Here is an 18,057-nt window from a genome sequence, read left to right as displayed (position 1 = left end):
TCTATCCTAAAGCAGCAGGTGCTTAGCAGCTTTGCTATTTGCAAACAACTCTTCAGATTAACTTCACGCAGATGTTAACAACAGTGTGTCTTTACATAAAAAGTATTAGGAGCCATTTGGACCAGTGAAGGCGGTTGTTTGCAAGCTGCCTTTCTTCCTCTTTTATTTCAGCTGTTTGCCTCGGCAACAGCTGCTGTTCTCAATGCTGTGGTGTCTGTAGACACCAAGTCACGTTATACTGATAGCTGACTGCTCCCTTTAACATGTTCCTATGGTCGTTTTTCCATCATCTACAAATATGCCCCTAGTGAGGATTATCAGGGGAACAGATAGAGTCATCCTTACTTTGTGAAAATGCAACACAAAAGGAAGCCATAACTTTTAACCTGGTAGCTTTGCATCATAGTGAACTTGATGTGCTTTGAACCGTGCTCCTGGAGCTTTTTGAAATGGAGGAAAATGTAATTCTCAGAGTAAGATCCTATCAGGAACAGGAGATGCAGGCCCTGTGACCATGTACTAAGAGCTCTGTAGGAGATAAAACATTCCAGAAATTTCCTCTCAGGGAAAAAAGCTGTCTTCAGCTTCCAATCATGCTCTAAATGGGGTGACAGGAATGGGTCAGGGTTTGGTCCTTGCTGGATAGCCCCAAGCCATTTGCAGAGAGGCCCAAGGGCCTCCCATTGACTGTGGCAGAGGAGCTTTCTTTAGCGACAGTGTCTGATGCTGCTCACAGTGCTGGATCTGACAAATGTCACTGTGCAAAGGTTTGCAGGATTGTGGTACAGCCTCAAAGTATGTTATATTTCTACCTTTATCTTGTTCAACTGGCAGGAGGGTGAGGTACACTTTGTTTTCTCACCTAACTGGCTCGCTGGAAAAAAGAAATGATTGTTTATGTTGAAATAGCTGCCTGGTTGAAATTCTCATGTAATTCCCTTGAAATTACAGCAGAGCTGAGTGAAGCCACTTGCTTTTGAGAAGCTGGGCCTTGTTAAACACATTTCTCTAAAGGCTTCCTTCTCCCAGAGCACAGGACAAAGCCAATCCTATTAGAGAAATAAAATGCTGTTCATATATAACCCAAGTGCTCTGGATGCCATACTGTCACTAATTTTTGGTGGCCATATGCAGCTTGACCTGTCTTCAGGTCTGAGCCCAGCTACCGAGAGACAGTAAGAATTTCTTTTTCTGTCTTATCGCAGATGTTACTATTTCCTGAGCTATTCTTGCTGAACAGCTCCCTGGGTTAGCCTTCCATGTCACTGTTACTATATCTGTCATACTGCAGCAGCAAGGAGCCGCAGTCAGAGGCTCCTATCTCTGGGGATATGAGGGGCTTATGTGCCAGACCCTGTACAAACACCCACAACGCTCCTCTGTGTTTATCCAGCTTTTGGCTGACACAGTGCAGCACAGAAACCCAGGGGAACAAAGTTCTTGTGCTGGGAACCTGCTGTGGAGCATCTGAACAATGCATTTCTTGTAGCTGCAATGGTTGATTTTTACTCTGAGCCAGAAGATTATAAGCATCTATATAATGCATATAAATAAATGATATATGCATGTGTATGATATATAGTACCTATTTTGTTAGTCATTCCTATTAAAAGGTAAGTATCTATTTGCAGCTGAAGCAACAGGTGGCTTAGAAAGAGGTCATGAAATCCCTCCTTTAATTTGTTGAAAAGCCTTCTTTTCTTGGCGGCAGACAAACAGTAATCTTAATGGGAAACACATTCTCCTGAAAAAAAGAAAAAAAAAAGAAAAAAAGAAAAAAAAAAAGGAAGGATGTCCCTGTCTTCTCCCCCTTTATAGTAATCCTAGTTTCACACCTAAAATTATTACAGCATTGTGTATTGTTCTTTCTATACATATGCACAGCCAAAGACAAGAATTGTGAAGCTCAAAATATCACATATCAACCTCTGGGAACAGGTGGACTGTGACTCAGGGGGCACAGAGCTCTTGTTAAGGTGTTTTTTGTGTAAAAGTAGCTTAGCACAACAGTTCTATTACCTACCCTATTTAAGCCACCTGTCTGCAAGGAGTTATGCTGCCCAGAGAACTGCAATTTACTGGATGAAACAGCTGATTTACAGGGCCTGTAATCTTTGTCCATTAAAACACAAAGCAACAAAAACCAGGCTAGGTTCTTTTCTTGTTACTGAGTCTCAGCAGAATTATTTATCTGTAGAGTTTTCCAGCTTTGCAGTCCCCTGTAATATACTTTTGCTGTTCATCACCTTTTCAGGATTTAAAATGATGCTTGCATCTTCAGAGTTACTCAACCAGAAATGTTTTATACAGCCATGGTCTTCTAAATAATTTGAGAACTGTATGAGAATGTAATTGCCAACAACTAATGTGTTCCAACAGGCAGATTCAACCATCTTTTACCTATAGGAAAAATTGTTGAAAGAAAAATTATAGAAAATTTATAGAAAAATTATAGAAAAATTTACTATATTGCTAAAATCCCTTTAGCAAGATAGTGAAGTTTTAATAGATGTACCTTTCCTTTTCTCTCTATTTTGCATACTTTCAATTTTGTATTTCCTTTCCCTTTTCCACTGGAACTAAGCTGCATGCTTCGCCCCTTAATATGCCTGAATGGTGCTTGGTCAAACTTAAGAGAATACAATTGATATCCAGTAAAGACAAATATTTTCAGCCACTGTTGGAATAAGAGAGTAAAAACACTTTCTTTCAAAGTGACAGGGATGTGATTGGGGCAGTCTCCACCAAAGAGGCAATTATTGTAGAGGTGCCAGGATAGCCAGTTTTTCAATCAATCCTGTACCAAAAACCAGAATGCTGCCTATTCTCTGAGAAAGAAACACTTGCAACTAAAGGATGCAATTCTTTTCAACAAAAAAAATGTAAGGGAATAGGGAAGGGGAAGGGTAGAGAAAGGAATGGAAGGTATACAAAAAAGGAGAGAAAAGGCTATCACTGAGAAAAACTGAGCACTGTGGAAATGTCTACATCTTATCCAAGATACAGGCATTTAAATTGGTATATCTCTGCTGCCCTTACTTCTATCTGAATAAGGCCTCTGGGATTGCAGTCGTGGCTGCAGCTGGAATTTGGCACTACAGATTTGACCTTTAGCTTTAGTGAAGTGGCTCAGACGATGGCTGCTTGATAAGTAGGTCAAACTAAACACAGCACAGAAGAGATACTGGACAGATAATAGGAGGCTTTTGCCTGCAGAAGTTGGTATTTTGCAGCTTGTTCACATCAATATGCACAGAGATGATGTATTACAGGAAAATGTTTTGATAGAACAGGAGAGAGGCAGGGCCATTTTATAAGAAAATGTCTGGAGGTAATTATTTTAGACTAGAATAAAATGCCCAAGTCTGCACTGAGACTAGGATAATTGCACTCAACAAGGCTAATGCAGGAATTATGATGGTACTTCTTGGTGTGGAGCTTGTGGAGAATTTCAGCTTTTAAAGAATGTTTTTAGAGTACTGTCTAAGGAGTAATAAATGTTTTTTAAAATGCTATTTCAGGGAAAAAATACTTGAACATACTGGCTTCAATGGAAACAAGATTCAAATAAATCTCAACTGCTTTTAAAGATGTGCAGACTTCATCCTAAGTTGTTTTGATTTGTAATGGGGGAGAGGATTTCACTCATCATTTGAGTGAAATTCTGTATTAGAAACTAAATACCATAATGAAATTCACTGCTAGTTCCTGTTTGTAAATAAACCTGCTGGTAAAATCTATCCTAAATTACTGTTTAGGAACAAGGAACAAAAAGTTAAGTACAGATCCATCTGCAACTGAAACATTCAAGGCAATTATCTTTGAGCAAGATTTGTGTCTTAACACTTATTTGATATATGGAAAACTACAGTAGTCTTTTACTATTACTGGTTGTTTTCTTGTGCAAGGTTAACCTGCAGAAATAGAGCAGAAGTTTCACTTCCCCCAGATTACTCATGCAAGCCTTGTAGCAAACAAACTTTTCATTAGGCATTCTTGTGAGCTGATATTACAGCTGTTCATTTATTTGCATCACCAAAAAGAAGTGGAAGGTAGAAAGAGGCATGCTTCAATAGAATCTCTCCCTAAAGAAAGAAAAGGAAAAAAAAGGCACTTGCTCTTTGTCAGAAAGAACTGAAAAAGGACAGGTCACTATTACAGCTGTGGATTGCTTGTTAAAGACAGAAAACTGTAGGAAGCAAAATTACAATTACCGCATAGATAAAATACTACCCTGGGTACTTAAAATATTTCACTGTAACAACAGCTTTTTCCAAAGACTCACTGACATCTAAGAATGTCAAATCTGGTATCAAATTAAAACAAATCTTCATTTGGCTGGTAATTGCTAGTGTCCCTATTGTCAAGATGGCTAAATTGAGATATAGTGAGTAGAGTGAATGGCCACTCAGCACAGGCTGTAGAAGGCAGGACACTTTGCATCCAAGGTAATGAACTACAAAATTACACTTTTAAGGAAATACTGTAGATCCATCTGACTTGCACTGACAAGCATATTTTCTGACATATGCACAATCAATCAAAGAAAATTACTATTTCAGATTATGTTGAAAATATATGGAACTTTTTACTCTCTGGACAATCATGCTCACAAACATACTTTGGATACCTACTTTTGTTCTGTGAGCACAGTACCATCAAATATCCCAGTCATATCCATCACACCTTGAGATGCCAATTTACAGTCCAATCCAGTTTTGTACCACCACTCCACATGAGGAGCAAAACAGGTTCAGAGGCACAAAAGTCTAAAGGTCCTTAAGTACACTACTTCCTTCTAAGTGTATTTAAGAATATAACACTATATTCTTCACTGTTTCCTTGTCTTTCTCCTCACATAGTCCCACACATTTCAATAGGGTTCCCTTAAGAAGTAAAATATTGTCACATCTTGGCAGAACCAAAGTAAGACAGAACTGTGTTAGATCCAAAAATCCATGAACATCTGTTTTTATCACAAACTTTTTATAAAGTAAATAGAGATAACTGTTATTGTCAGAAGTGACTGCTTGGACATTATTTCAAGCCTTTGCACCTGTTTTTGTGTCTATCTTCTAATTTATTAAGACATTTCTTTCTCTTTCCTCTGAAGTGTCTGCCTGTGTGCCTGCAGCCAGAGCCAGGAACACTTTCCTGTATGCAGTATTGATCTGTTCCAGGGCTGGCTGCAGCTGCCCTGTGCAGCTTGATGGAAGGGTATGGGGGGTTGGAAATGGCACAGCTTTGGGATACTGCACGGACATAAATGTGCACACCACAGTATACAGCGCCCACAGCTTAGGGGGCCAAGTGCCAACTCAAAAATCCTGTCCCCTTCTTTTTGGAAACACAACCATAGGAAATCCTCTGATCTAGGCTTATGCCCCTGGGGTTTTGCTGGAGTTCAAGCAATGAGAATACACCTGGGAGAGAAGCAGTAGTTAATATTCCTCCTGACTCTTCACTCGCATTAGAAATATCCAAATGTACTACTTAAGAGCTTTTTATAGAAACTTCATGCATTGCTTTGTTGTCTTCTGCAGATATGAAGGGTAAATTATTGGTATAACACACTTTAAAATCTGTACTTATATGCCCCAAGACATTTCTCTCTTTCTCTCTCCCTCTAAAATGAAATACCTTTTTTACACCAATATCTACATTTTATAAATGTTCCAGTTTGTTAATGCCTTGCCAAACTACTGCTTTTTTTTTTTTCTTTTATGCATGTAAGTGGAAGCTGCTGTGTGCAATGATTAACAACTGTGTCTGGAATATATCTACAGCTTTTATATATATCATATTTCTGTCTAGACCCTGATTCTGCAGACCTTTTTGCTTAACTTCACACAATGTGAATCTGTGACTTTCATTCTCACTTTAAAATGTATAACAAAAATGAAATTATCACTTGAGCAACTCGTTGCTTTCTGGAATGTATTTGTTACCAAGCTTCATAGAAATATTTAAATAATGTTTAAGCTATTTAAACAACCTGCTAACTTACTGGATTCTAATTTTCTTACACTCACATTTAGTAAAACTTAAATATATATATACATCCATAAAAATGAATTGGCAATTTAATCTTTCAGACTCATATCACATAAAGGATAATTTAAATGAACCATACTTCCAAGACAACTTCCAGATATGAGTGATATCCAGAGTGAAGTGAAATCAGTACTTTAGATGCAGTGATGAGCTCACCACTCATGATGGAATGAGTGCTGCTGGCAGGAAACTATGCTTAATATAAATAAACAAGTCGCACCTAGATTTCAGCAACTTCTTGGACAGCTGAAGGCAGAGAAGTATAAAGACATGATGGCCAAGGTGCTGGTTTTAGGATCAGTCAAACACAATCTGCAACAGCTTCTCTTCTGAGTAAGACTGCCAGTACTCACCAGCACTGAGAGCTGCTCCTGTTTGATCAAATGGCTGTAACAAACCTTTACTTTATAACACTATTTCCATACCTGTGAAGTTCTATTAAAGGTGAAGATTATTCTTTTTCTGTATTAACAGAACAAATTTTGTCCCAGATTCTCAGGCTAATTCAGCTAATAGGGTACTACAATTCCTTTTCCTTATGTAATAATAATTCAAAAATCATTAAGTCTCACATTCACTGATCATAATAGAATAGGGTGTACCAAGTGTGAAATTTTGTACTAAATAAAGGAATTATGTTTAATATTTAAAAATTTTACTGTAGAAACCTACAACGTAGCCAATAATTACAGTTTTCTAATTTATTATGTTCAAACATTTTTTGCATTGCTTCAGACTAAGATGTACAGGCAGATCATGGTTCTCTCCCATGTTTGAATTTGCAGTCAAATACTTGAGAACCGAGAGGCCTTGTACAATGTCTCATGAAGGCTATGAAGAGAAAGCTGCAGTCTGTTGTCAAGCACAAGTACCTACATTCTCTTACATGATTATAACCTCCACAGAGAGAGAGAGAGAAAGCAACTTTTCCAGGTACTACAGAATCAGAGAAAGGTTTGGATTGGAAGAGTAACCTTGAAGATCATCCAGTTCCAGCCTCTCCCATAGCCAGGGACACCTTTCATAGACCATGTTGATCAGAGCCCCACCCAACCTGGCCTTGAACATTCCAGGGATGGGATGTCAACAGCTTCTCTGGGCAACCTGTCCCAGTGTCTCATCACCCTCACAATAAAGAATTTCTTCCTTATATTCAGTCTTTCAATTTAAAACTATTGCCCCCTGTCCTATCATTACAAGCCTTGGTAATGTCTTTCCCAGTCTTTCTCACAAGCCCACTTTATATATTGCAAGGTCACAAAAAGGTCTCTATGAAGCCTTTTCTTCTCCAGGCTGAAAAAATCCCAACTCTCTTGGCCTGTCTTCACAGGAAAGGTGTTCCAGATCTTATTCCATGCTAAACTACACTTCATAGAATCACATAATGGTTTCGATTGGAAGGTCATTAATCTGAAAGTTCTATTTCTCTTCCCTATGTTCCCAAGTTCTTAAAATTGTTTGTTTTGAGAACTAAATGGTTGGCTTGTATTAGTCCTCTGAATATTAATTCAATTAAAAATAATGGTACTTGTGTACACCTAAAAATTATAAATTTGGTGTGAAAGACTGCATGTGCAAGTACATGGTAGGTTTAGGAGATGATATCAGTAAAGAGTAGGCTGATTACATTTTTAATATATTTTAGCAGTTTTCCTAATCTGATAATAAACATGAGCACATTATTAAAGTAAAATAGAACACTGTATCAATGTAGACAGTGGACATAAACTCCTACATTTACACCCAACAGCAAGTTAATTTTTCATGTTTATACCTCTTTTAGAGAAAAATATTCATTGCTATCATTTCGGATGTAATACACCGAAGCAGGTTATATAAGGAGCATGAATATTTAGGCAGTTGTAATTACTCTCTCTGTTTCCAGAAGTTACTTGTGTGTGTCTAAAATGATAGTTTTAAAAAGTTAGACATCAACAAAGTTATGTATCCCTTGTGTTTGTCTTTCCTGTTATTAAATCTCTCTTTGGTCAGATTCTTTCCACCATCCTTCTCCTGTCCATGACATGCTCCCTCAGTTTTTCTTTGGTCTGACATGTCCTTTAATTTTTTTGCATTTTGTCTTTGTTCCCACTTTCTACAGGCATAGAGAACTCTCTCTGCCTCTCTTTACCATCTGCAGCTGAGGGTTATGGTTATAATAATCACAAGTAATTATTTTTTCTTCCTCCAAACCTGAACCACAATGGGCTGAACATCTTCACCAATGTATTTCAAACATTTATTGGCTCGGTTAGGAAATCCATGGACCATGACTTCTGTTCCTGGCCTAGATATTTATTTTTGTGAGCTAATGGCCTGCATGGAAAGATAAACTGGCTACTGGCTTTTTATGCCTCTTCTTGAAGAAAGAAAGAGTACTTACAGTTTTACTCCAAGTGAGACCTGTGGTGTGATGTTCTTTGATATAAGCTTGAAGCTCAGACCAGATGTTCAGATATGACTTCACCCAATCAACATGGCGTGTGTCACTGTAAAAACAGAGGCAATATTTATGTGTGAATGTACTTAAATGTGAATGTACTACAAACAGTACAAGAGAGCAGTGCTGCTCTTGCTTAAAGCAGGTAAAACCCAATGTCTCCCTTAAAGCCATGGACAAATCAGTTAGCAGGCAGCCAACCAGCCCAGTGCTGTAAAGACTGAAGCTTCCACACTGGAAAGCTTCTAGATCCTTCAAGAGGACAAACAAGGGCAAAGGATGCCTCTAGCAGAGAGTGCATCCTGCTAGAAGTGTGTGTCACCATTCTTTGCAAGGCTCAAAGTCAACTGAAAAAGCACTAAAGGCACATTGAGCTGTGCAGGAGGTACCCAGACTCAGTTTCAGGGTGCTGAACTTAGAAAATTCAGTATCCATGGATTCTGTAAGATACCCTGGCTGCCACATTCAAATGTGGCCAGGGCAATACTGGGTCATGTTACAGTCATCAGACTAAAACATTTATACATCAAGAGTTTTTAGGGTACAAGTCACAAGTTGGCTTTAGAATCATTATTGTTAGTCCTCCAATGGGACTATAAATGAAATCAGGAAATATGTAGAGAGAAACTGCTTGTAAGATGAAGTCCATAATTGTAACAAATAATTAGTGAATAGTGATGGCTTACAAGGATTTGTGTGTCTACCTTCTATTTATTTCCTTTGGAATTTGATCCTTAATCCTAAACCTGGGTTAACAGGTTTAATCCAAAGCCTGCTGAAGTCAAGGGAGAGCCTTCCATACTTTGGAAGACATTGCAGTTTGATTCAGTAAAAAACATGAAAAGAATTCTTCATTAAAGGAAGAATTAAATACCTAAATATATTTATACCATTAGGCATTTTTTCTCCATTTTAAGTACTGATGCTATGTTGTAAAAATCGTCAGTTACCCCAGCATCAGTTACTACCTTCAGTAGCTAAACTTGGGAATAGGAATAATATATAGGCTTTAGGAATAATATATAATATATATAAAATAACATACTATATATTGCAAATCATATATATTTATACATGTATGAGAAATATAAATACATGTTAAAGGTTTCAATTTTGAAAGTTTTCTTCACTAAAGAGGAAAAATTCAATAGCAAATACCATTCTTCACTGGGATATAAAAATCAAGAGCCAAAATCTGGCCTTAAAAAGCACCAAGTCAAAAGGATTTATACATGACTTTCAAAGAGGGCTTAAGAAGGACCTGATTTTTTTTTTCTCTTTCTCCATCAGTTCACAGATATCATTCATGGAACTTTTTTTTGTAAATTCCTTGTGGTCTTTAAGAACAGTGAAGTGGTACAGAGAAAAATCAAATTAGGAGCTATGGAATTTGAAGCTGTATACATCTACCACCTAAATACACATTTTCAAGCCAAGAGCAAGAACAGCCATAGTCTGAGAGCACAAATAAGAGGAGGATGCACAGCAGCCAGCTAGCCACACATTGCTACGTAAACAGGCATTTGCATATAAGCCCATGATGCTGGAATGCCAGAAAAATTAAAAATAATCTTAAAATGTGCAGGGAGTGAAAACCAGCACTGCTAATGCTGCTGCCATTCTCACTGCAGCATGCTGCAGGTCAGAGGTGAGGAGGGGAAACTGTACTACTGCAAGAACATTTTATCAAAGGCTTTTTAGTTTATAAAACACTTTCCATGATAGCACTGTGAACCCTACTGGTATAGTTAATGCTCTGTTCTCTGGCTAGTGCATACTGGAGCTTGGCAACATACCTGTTCTTGTAGTCCTTTAATACCCTGTTAGTATAAAAGGTAGCAGCATCATTCATCTCCTTGACATAAGGGCCTGGTTTAGGAGACTAGGACCATCACCCCATGGTAGCAGGAAACCACAGAAGGAGAAAGGAAGTAAAACATTAGTCAGACACCTCTCCTGACATAATAGGTTTATTATGTTCTTGGGTGTAGTAGACTGAAGAACTACACAGATGAGACTGCAGAGCTCTGCAAGATTTGGAACTATCCTGGGTTGCACCATTCAGAAGCCTGATAACAGCCCTCCCAATCATCCTGTGTGTCACTCACCACTGCTATCCACCCAAGGGCTGGGATGCTCTCACTGACAGCTGAGAGGTGGTTGAACATTTTACTTCCTCTGTTCCTTTCTCTGAAATTCTGGATTTCCTGAATCTTCTCTGATATTGGCTTGAGAAGCATTGCCACCTCATTCTGGAAAAAAAAAAAAAAAAAAAAAAAAAGAAAGGGAGAGGAGAGGAGAGGAGAGGAGAGGAGAGGAGAGGAGAGGAGAGGACAGGACAGGACAGGACAGGACAGGACAGGACAGGACAGGACAGGACAGGAGGAGAAAAAAAAAAGAAGAAAAAGAAAAAAGAAAGAGAAAAAAGAGAAAAAAGAGAAAAAAGAGGGAAGAGAAGAGAAGAGAAGAGAAGAGAAGAGAAGAGAAGAGAAGAGAAGAGAAGAGAAGAGAAGAGAAGAGAAGAGAAGAGAAGAGAAGAGAAGAGAAGAGAAGAGGACTGCTGTTACAACAGTGGGTGGTCCAAAAGCACTATGTGGTTTAACATTGTCCTCCTTGCCTACAGATTTAACATCCATAAAGAAAGGTCATCATAAATTTCTACATTGCAGTAACAGCTTAATTACCCTCCTATAGTTGCAGTGATAAAATGAACAGACATTAAGTATTAATAATGTGTTGTAGCAAAATTGTTCTTAGCATTGGCAACATTTTTACATGCTGCCCAGATTAAGACCCATATCGACTCCATAGCTCAGAGTTAGGAGAATGATTGTGATTTTCATCTGATATCCCTGGAACTTCTTCAGCTGCTTGAATTTTTCATGTTATTAACTGAGTTGTTCTTCCAAAGAAACACAAACTATTTGTTAGTTGCCTGTTATCATCTGGTAACAAGACTGAGAAAGTAATACACTGCAGGCAAGATCAATTTTACCTTTCCTTATTGGTACATTTTAATGTTTTGGCTGCAAGTAATGAGGGAGGATTTAATGGGAAATATACTGCCTGTAAGCCATGGTTTGGGGCAGTTCTCCTGGGTTAACCAGAAACAAATGGTATCCATGGGAATGACTGCTGAGTGGAAGAAATAGTGTCTGGAGCAAAGAGAAAAGCAAAATGAATGCAGAAGCTCTCCGAGCACTTTCCTGTGCAAAGTGAATGCTAATCACACCGGTCCAGTGTCTCAGAAAAACTAATTTAGAGCACTAATTCACTGGAAAAAATTCGTCCACTCAGAAAACAGCAGATTGAGGGACATGGAGTCATCAGTTTACAAGCAAAACAGCTGCTGTATCTTGCAACCCTACAATGCAACAGTATATTCACCAAACCCATACAATGTCCCACCAAAGACAGTGCCCCATTCTGATTCTCCCTGGCACTTCACTTGGAAATCACACAGGATGTAGCATAACTCAGCATTTTTTCTCACCTTTTCCAGGACTATTTGTGATGTGCTTGTTGAAGACAACTAATCCTCATGATTATGAGGACTAATGCTGCCATGACACACAAGACTTTGGGCACATATGTCCTGCTTCATCTCTGTCATCTTAAGGTTTTTATTTTCACCCTTCCAGAAGACCTCAGTATTAGAGAATTTTTTGTTACCTTAGAATAAGCATGTTTGCTATAGATCAACACAGGTCAAAGACACTTCAAAAACATGTCAAAAGAGGTTGTGAATTTTGAGAAGTATTTTGATCCACCTACAGAGCCTGAACATTTCAGTGGTAGAGTAATTTTGAGAAAGGCCTATACATCTGCAATACATGGGGATGTGTGATCTTCCTCTACAACAAAATGGGTTGGGAGAAAACAAATATTTATAGTATTACTGGGAAATGAAAAGAATTTTTGTTGATGACTTAACGACCAGCATAAGTCATTAAGTCTGAAAAAGCCCTGAAACCTCCATGATTTGTTGTTCTTAAAATATGACTTTGTTGCCATAACATGATAAAGTCTGCAGAAATTCTCCTTTCTAATTTTTGCTTGTTTACAACATGCTGCAGCTGGTTGGGTATTTTCTTATTTTTCAGGGAAATCTTTCAAGTATGACAGTAGTTAACAAAACTGAAATTTAAGAAAGTGCTTGTTCTGCTTTGATTTTATGCCAGTTTTCCTCCCATAAAGTCTGAGGGATATTTACAGTCCTTAGCTTACTGTGAATCTTCATGGCCCAGTTCCAGACAAAAAGAATATCAGGGCTAAAAATACAGTTCCACAGATGCCTGGTATATCTAGACAGCACTGGGAGGCAGCACATTTCTGTGGATAGTGCACAGAAGTGGGAGTCCTTAAAAGGGGGTTCTCTTTGCAGCTCTCCCTCCAAATTGTCATCAGGTTTCAGGAAAGCTGTGTTAGCTTTCTATGCTTCGATTTCCTAGATATGAAATGCTGTTAACATAGCTGCTTTATTTTGTAGAATACTTTAATATCTATAGATAAGAAGGCAAAATTAGGGTCAAGCATTTTTCTGAATGGCCCACAGTGACCCACACCTCCTCCTATTCCTTCTAGAAAAGCTCTCAGCTCCTTTTTCTGAGGATCTTCTGTCAGTGGTACAGAGATTATTTCTGTCCCTCAGAACACAGGACTTAATCGACCCAATGATTAAATATTTATAAAAACGTTTATAAAAATGTAGTGGATTTATTTAATTTCACAGAACCTGTGCAAGTTTTAAAGGTGAAATATGTATTGCTAAGGCAAGTTGCTCAAAGTAACCATTCCTTTGGCAGTGCAGTGACACCAGAGTGGGTTTGAGGCTTTGCTCAGCTCCGTTCCATGTGAGAGGTCCCGGCAGAGCAGCACAGTCTGCCTTCCCTTCACTCTGCACTCATCCTGTTCTGCAATGGCTGCACAAAATGTGTGTGTTTGTGGAAGCTTGTGGAAGTCCAGGTTTCTGTGTAAGGATTAGACACAGGGACATAGCCTGCAAGGAATCACTTAATTGAGTTCTGTCTCAGTTCTAAATTTTTAGTTAGTGATTAAACTGCAGATGAATTACAGTGTATATGGCATATGGGTATAGAAAGGCTCATTAATTCTGGCAGTAGTCAGTCTTGTTTGGCTTTACAATGCAGAAACAGTTGTGCTGAGAGTTCTAGAAGAATAATCTCTTTATTGCAATGAATATTAAAACAGCTGACTTAATAAAATTATTGTCTCTATTATATCTCGAAGAAAACTGAATTCCAGGAGATGAATCAGAACTGTTGGAAAAATCTTCAGCATGCCTTTGGCATGTGCTAGATAAAATTTCTTGTCACTTAAGACACAGCACAGTTGTTTAACAGAAATTTAAGAGTCTCTTTATAAACACCATTCCTATTATAATATCAGTTTTGCTGAAATGCTTAAGAATGCAACATGGGCACAACTGACAAGTATCTGAAGTAATTCCCAGTATCCTTTATTTCTTTTAAAACAATGATTTAAACCAGATTGTCATTTTAAATATAAATAACTAGACAACTAGCCAGCTTATAATATTTAATAAATCTTAATAGAAAACCAATAGTAGTAAGACTATTGCCATGATTAGCCAAAACTCAAAAAAAGTTCCAGCATGCAACAAGAACTGCCTGAGGCTTTGGTTTCAGAGACTATTTAACAGTCTCAGCCCAATCTTATAAAATGGCCTGGAAAACCAGTATTCCAACAGACTTTCTTCTCTTTACATATCTGCATTACCCACACAAGAAATTCCCCAGATGACAGGCTTAATAGGACTGGGGCACAGGGACACTCAGTTCAGGGGGATGGCCAAAGTTTTGGGGTTTGTGATGTTTGAAATCTGCCTGTAAAGTCACACTAAACTGAACGGCTTGCTTAAATTTTGGCTGCTTGAGCCAGCGATTACTTGAAAATCTCAGCTTTAATTTGGGAAAATGAATATTTTCTCAGGACCATTGTTGTCCAGAAACCTGCCAGCATGAATCACAAAAGCACAAAACACAGCAGGTAAATAAAAATATAGTTTTTAAGGATCTGATGTATTTTTAAGCTAATCTCACATGGTTCTGAGGGGTGAGATTGTTTACCGAAGGATTTTTATGTTGATGAGTGGCAACACAATTCAGACCTTGCTATTACAGTGTTTAAATCAACCTGACCTATCATGAAAAAAACAGGTCAAGAGAACAAATACCTTTTTAAGTTATGCAAAATGAGGACATGGTAACCTTTGGCATAGGAGCAGCAAAAGAAAACTCAGAGAATTTGCGATCAACAGCCCCTTCATTTTACTCAGCCGCAACCTGAACAGCGTGAGTACAACCTTTATTCCATGGTGTACGCCTCTGTTAGCTTCTCCTTCATACTTCCATAAAATCTCCATCGTACTTACTTTGTATTTTTAAGGGGCAAGTTTGAAACATGGAGTTTGTATGTGTTTGGCAAGCAGGGCAGCCTAATAGGAAAGGTTCTGCAGAGCAAAACAGCTGGTGCTGAGGCCCCAACATTCACAGCCCACATATAAGGGGGGCTGTTTGGGACTAGCTGTAAATTGCGGTTTAGATGTTTCCTGGGAGTGTATCTTCCACTTAACTTCATCAGAAAGATACCCACTTTGTGCACCTTAAGCTGCTCTATAATGTGAAACATGACATAGTAAAAAGGGCTGATTTGAAGGAGAAATACAGTCCCACTGTGCTAAAACACTAATGTAGACACAGCCATTATCTCTGCAAATTGCCTAGTACAGTCCCATCCCACATTTCATCCTTTGAAGGGATGAAAGATGTCATGGATAGCAACCACCACACTCAGTTCTAACAATTTAACAGGCAAGCATCTGCTTTCAGCTGAGACTTGATTCCCTCTACTGTAAATGAAGAAAGAGATGTCCCTCAGGAATATCTTCCCACATATTAATATATATTAGATGACTATATGTTAGAAGACATTAATAGATGTGAAGAAATGGACTCTAGAGGTGCTGGGCATTACTGCAAAGAGAGCCTAGAAAAACACCTTACACAACATTCCTACCTTGACAGTTTAAAGCTGATGAGCAGAAGCCCACGCTGCATCTATAGGAATAAGATAACCAGAGAGATGCATTTCTGCTATGAGTAGCTGTGATTCTAGAACTGAAATAGTTTTTCATTAACTGTATTTTCCCATTTTTTTGTATTTTCAGAATCTGTAAAGCAGACTTTAAGTTTGTCTTTTTTTTTTTGTATGTATGTAGCTTAAGAAAGGCATTTGTTTTCTCTGTAACTCTTTACTCATTGCCTGGATAGAATCAGGGTTCAGATTAGGCTGAGAAATAACCAATTTACTTAAGTATATATAAAATACAATTTTTTTTACCCTACTGCACCTTAATCCAATGTTTTCTCTGCAAGTATTTTCTGACTGGCTGTAGAGACCATAATTGGGATTTTTCTCCGAGATCACTACATTTGTGTCCCTCTAGTATTCTGGTATTGTCAGGGTTCAAACATCTCCTCCTACCTAAGACATTAATTTATTATGGCCTAGTTTTCTTAGACTGTAAATCTTCAACATAGTAGTGTAACAAGTATTTGATATGTTGGTCAACAGTACAGGTTTTGTCACTTCAACTCACTGCTGGGCAGCAGCAGGACTATGACACAGAGAGACAAATCTGCAGAACTGTCTGGTCAGCTTCATCAGCACAGAAGCTTAGACACATTTGTGTGCTTCCAAAGTGACTTAATTGGTATTTGGCTTTTATTCCTCTTAGATAGCACAAAAATTCTCAATCTAACAGCCAATATCAGCTGTAGCAGTTTTATCCTTTGTGGGAAAAAAACAGGGAATATCAAACTGTAACCCTACATGACAAATTACTACTTTAGTCATTTGTAGGTTTGTTTTTAAATGTAAACTCTGAGGCAGGGCAAATGGAGAGGAATGTGAAAGACAAATCACTTCTAGCCAGTGGAGAAATCCAGGGCCTGATACAACCTGCATGCATCAGTTTACAGCAGTGTAGAATCACAGCTACTGCCTTTGGCTGGGACTGGCTGGTTTTTAAATGGACTTGAATGTTCTGTGTGTTATATTCTTGTCCATTACAGCTTTCTGTGGGCAGTATTTTCAACAAGAAAGGGTCCTCCTGCTTTAGGCACGCAGGCAACATCACACAATTAATCAACAAGAACAACTACACTAATGAACTGCTTTCAACTTTTTGATTTACTACTCCTCAGTCCTGCTGCTGTGATTGTAGGCCATGTCAGTGGGGTCCAGGGTATTCCAGGTAGTGAGGAGATAGTGTTCTGTTAAGCCACAGTTGTTTCATTCACAACATCTGAGATCCCATGAATCTTTGCTAGGACAATCACCTTTCATGGGGCATGTCCCAGGAAAGGGATATTAGATTTTGCAGGTTTCCATCCTTGGAAAAACTGTAAGACTGCCCGGTTCATTGAGCAGTCCTGGAAGTGACACAACTTTTGGAATCCACAAATCACTGGATGTGGTCTGATTTAGACTAAAGTAAAATTTGAAAAAAAAGAAAATAATTAACTAACCTGTGAATCAAAAAGCCCTGCTTTTCAGTCATCTGTACCCTGAGTGCTTTCCTTTTCAGAAGGTTATGTGCATAAATCCCAGGAAAGAATTATGCAACACAGCAAAAGGAGAGCACTAGTTTGGATTTGTGTTTAGCAGAAATAAAGAATATGGTACTTAATGGGAGAGGGAGTGTCCTATCAGCTCAGCTCAGTAGGGTCTCCCAGGGCACAGTTTGAATATGAACATTGCTACAGGGACTGAAAACTACTCTGCTGGTTTTCAGACATTATGTTACAAACAGCAGAATTCCAGTAAAGGTTTGCAGATCCCTAGAGTTGCTTAGCATGTAAAATGAGGATCTAGAGTATACAGGTACACTGGAGGTCACAAGTGCAAAGAGCCTTTGTGACCCTGGCGCCTGATTCTTGCACAGAACATGAACTGCTGGCCACTGATGTGAGTCTCTGCCTCTATCCTGTATAAACTGGGTGATGCTGCACTGATCCTGGCCCTTCTGCATTCCCATGATCCCTAAGTGTCTCTGGGCCTTCTTACTGCTGTATGCACTGCCCCTGGGACAGAAGTCAATCTCAAATGCATCCACCTTTTTTTGACCTAGGAGTTTTGGCAGAAGTGAAGAAAGTGAAATGGTACAAAGATACCTAGAGAAGTTAACTAAAAGAAAGCCATTGAGGTGCTGGAGTGTGTCCAGAGAAGAGCAATGAAGCTGGTGAAGGATCTAGAGAGTAAATCCTGTGAGGGGACAATTAGGCAGCTGGGGGTGTTTAGCCTGGAGAAAAGGAGGCTCAGAGAGACCTTACTGCTCTCTACCACTTCCTGAAAGGAAGCTGCAGTGTGAGGTGGGGCTCAGTTTCTACACCCAGGTTAACAAGTGACAGGACAAAAGAAACTGGCCTCAAGATGCAACAGGGGAGGTTTAGATTGGAGCTTAGGAAAAAAATCTTCACTGAAAGGGTTGTCAAGTACTGGAACAATCTGCCCAGGGA

General features: G+C 38.7%; 2 protein-coding genes across 8 annotated transcripts in view; one reads left to right on the top strand and one right to left on the bottom strand.

Moving 5' to 3' along the window:
- Positions 1-18,057, top strand: part of LOC310917663 (uncharacterized protein) — a 133,062-nt gene that overhangs the window by 18,895 nt on the left and 96,110 nt on the right. The window contains exon 4 of one of the 3 annotated variants that reach the window (XM_083876116.1): positions 3,522-3,579. The exons of the other annotated variants lie outside the window; for them this stretch is intronic. Within the exon in view, the coding sequence (XP_083732242.1) occupies positions 3,522-3,536 (15 nt within the window). The 3' untranslated portion in view covers positions 3,537-3,579. Of the gene's footprint in view, positions 1-3,521; positions 3,580-18,057 lie in introns of those variants that run through there. 3 annotated transcript variants of the gene reach the window in all.
- The window catches only part of CAP2 (cyclase associated actin cytoskeleton regulatory protein 2), a 68,496-nt gene that overhangs the window by 12,462 nt on the left and 37,977 nt on the right, over positions 1-18,057 (bottom strand). For all 5 annotated transcript variants that reach the window (XM_083876045.1, XM_083876046.1, XM_083876042.1 and 2 more), the window contains 3 exons: positions 10,603-10,746; positions 10,291-10,376; positions 8,438-8,543 (listed from right to left, as the gene is read on the bottom strand). In XM_083876045.1, the coding sequence (XP_083732171.1) occupies positions 8,438-8,543; positions 10,291-10,376; positions 10,603-10,746 (336 nt within the window). The remainder of the gene's footprint in view (positions 1-8,437; positions 8,544-10,290; positions 10,377-10,602; positions 10,747-18,057) is intronic.

This window comes from Zosterops lateralis (assembly GCF_965231275.1).
Source record: "Zosterops lateralis genome assembly, chromosome: 1".
Lineage (NCBI taxonomy): Eukaryota > Metazoa > Chordata > Aves > Passeriformes > Zosteropidae > Zosterops > Zosterops lateralis.
This window is presented reverse-complemented; position numbering and strand designations above follow the sequence as displayed.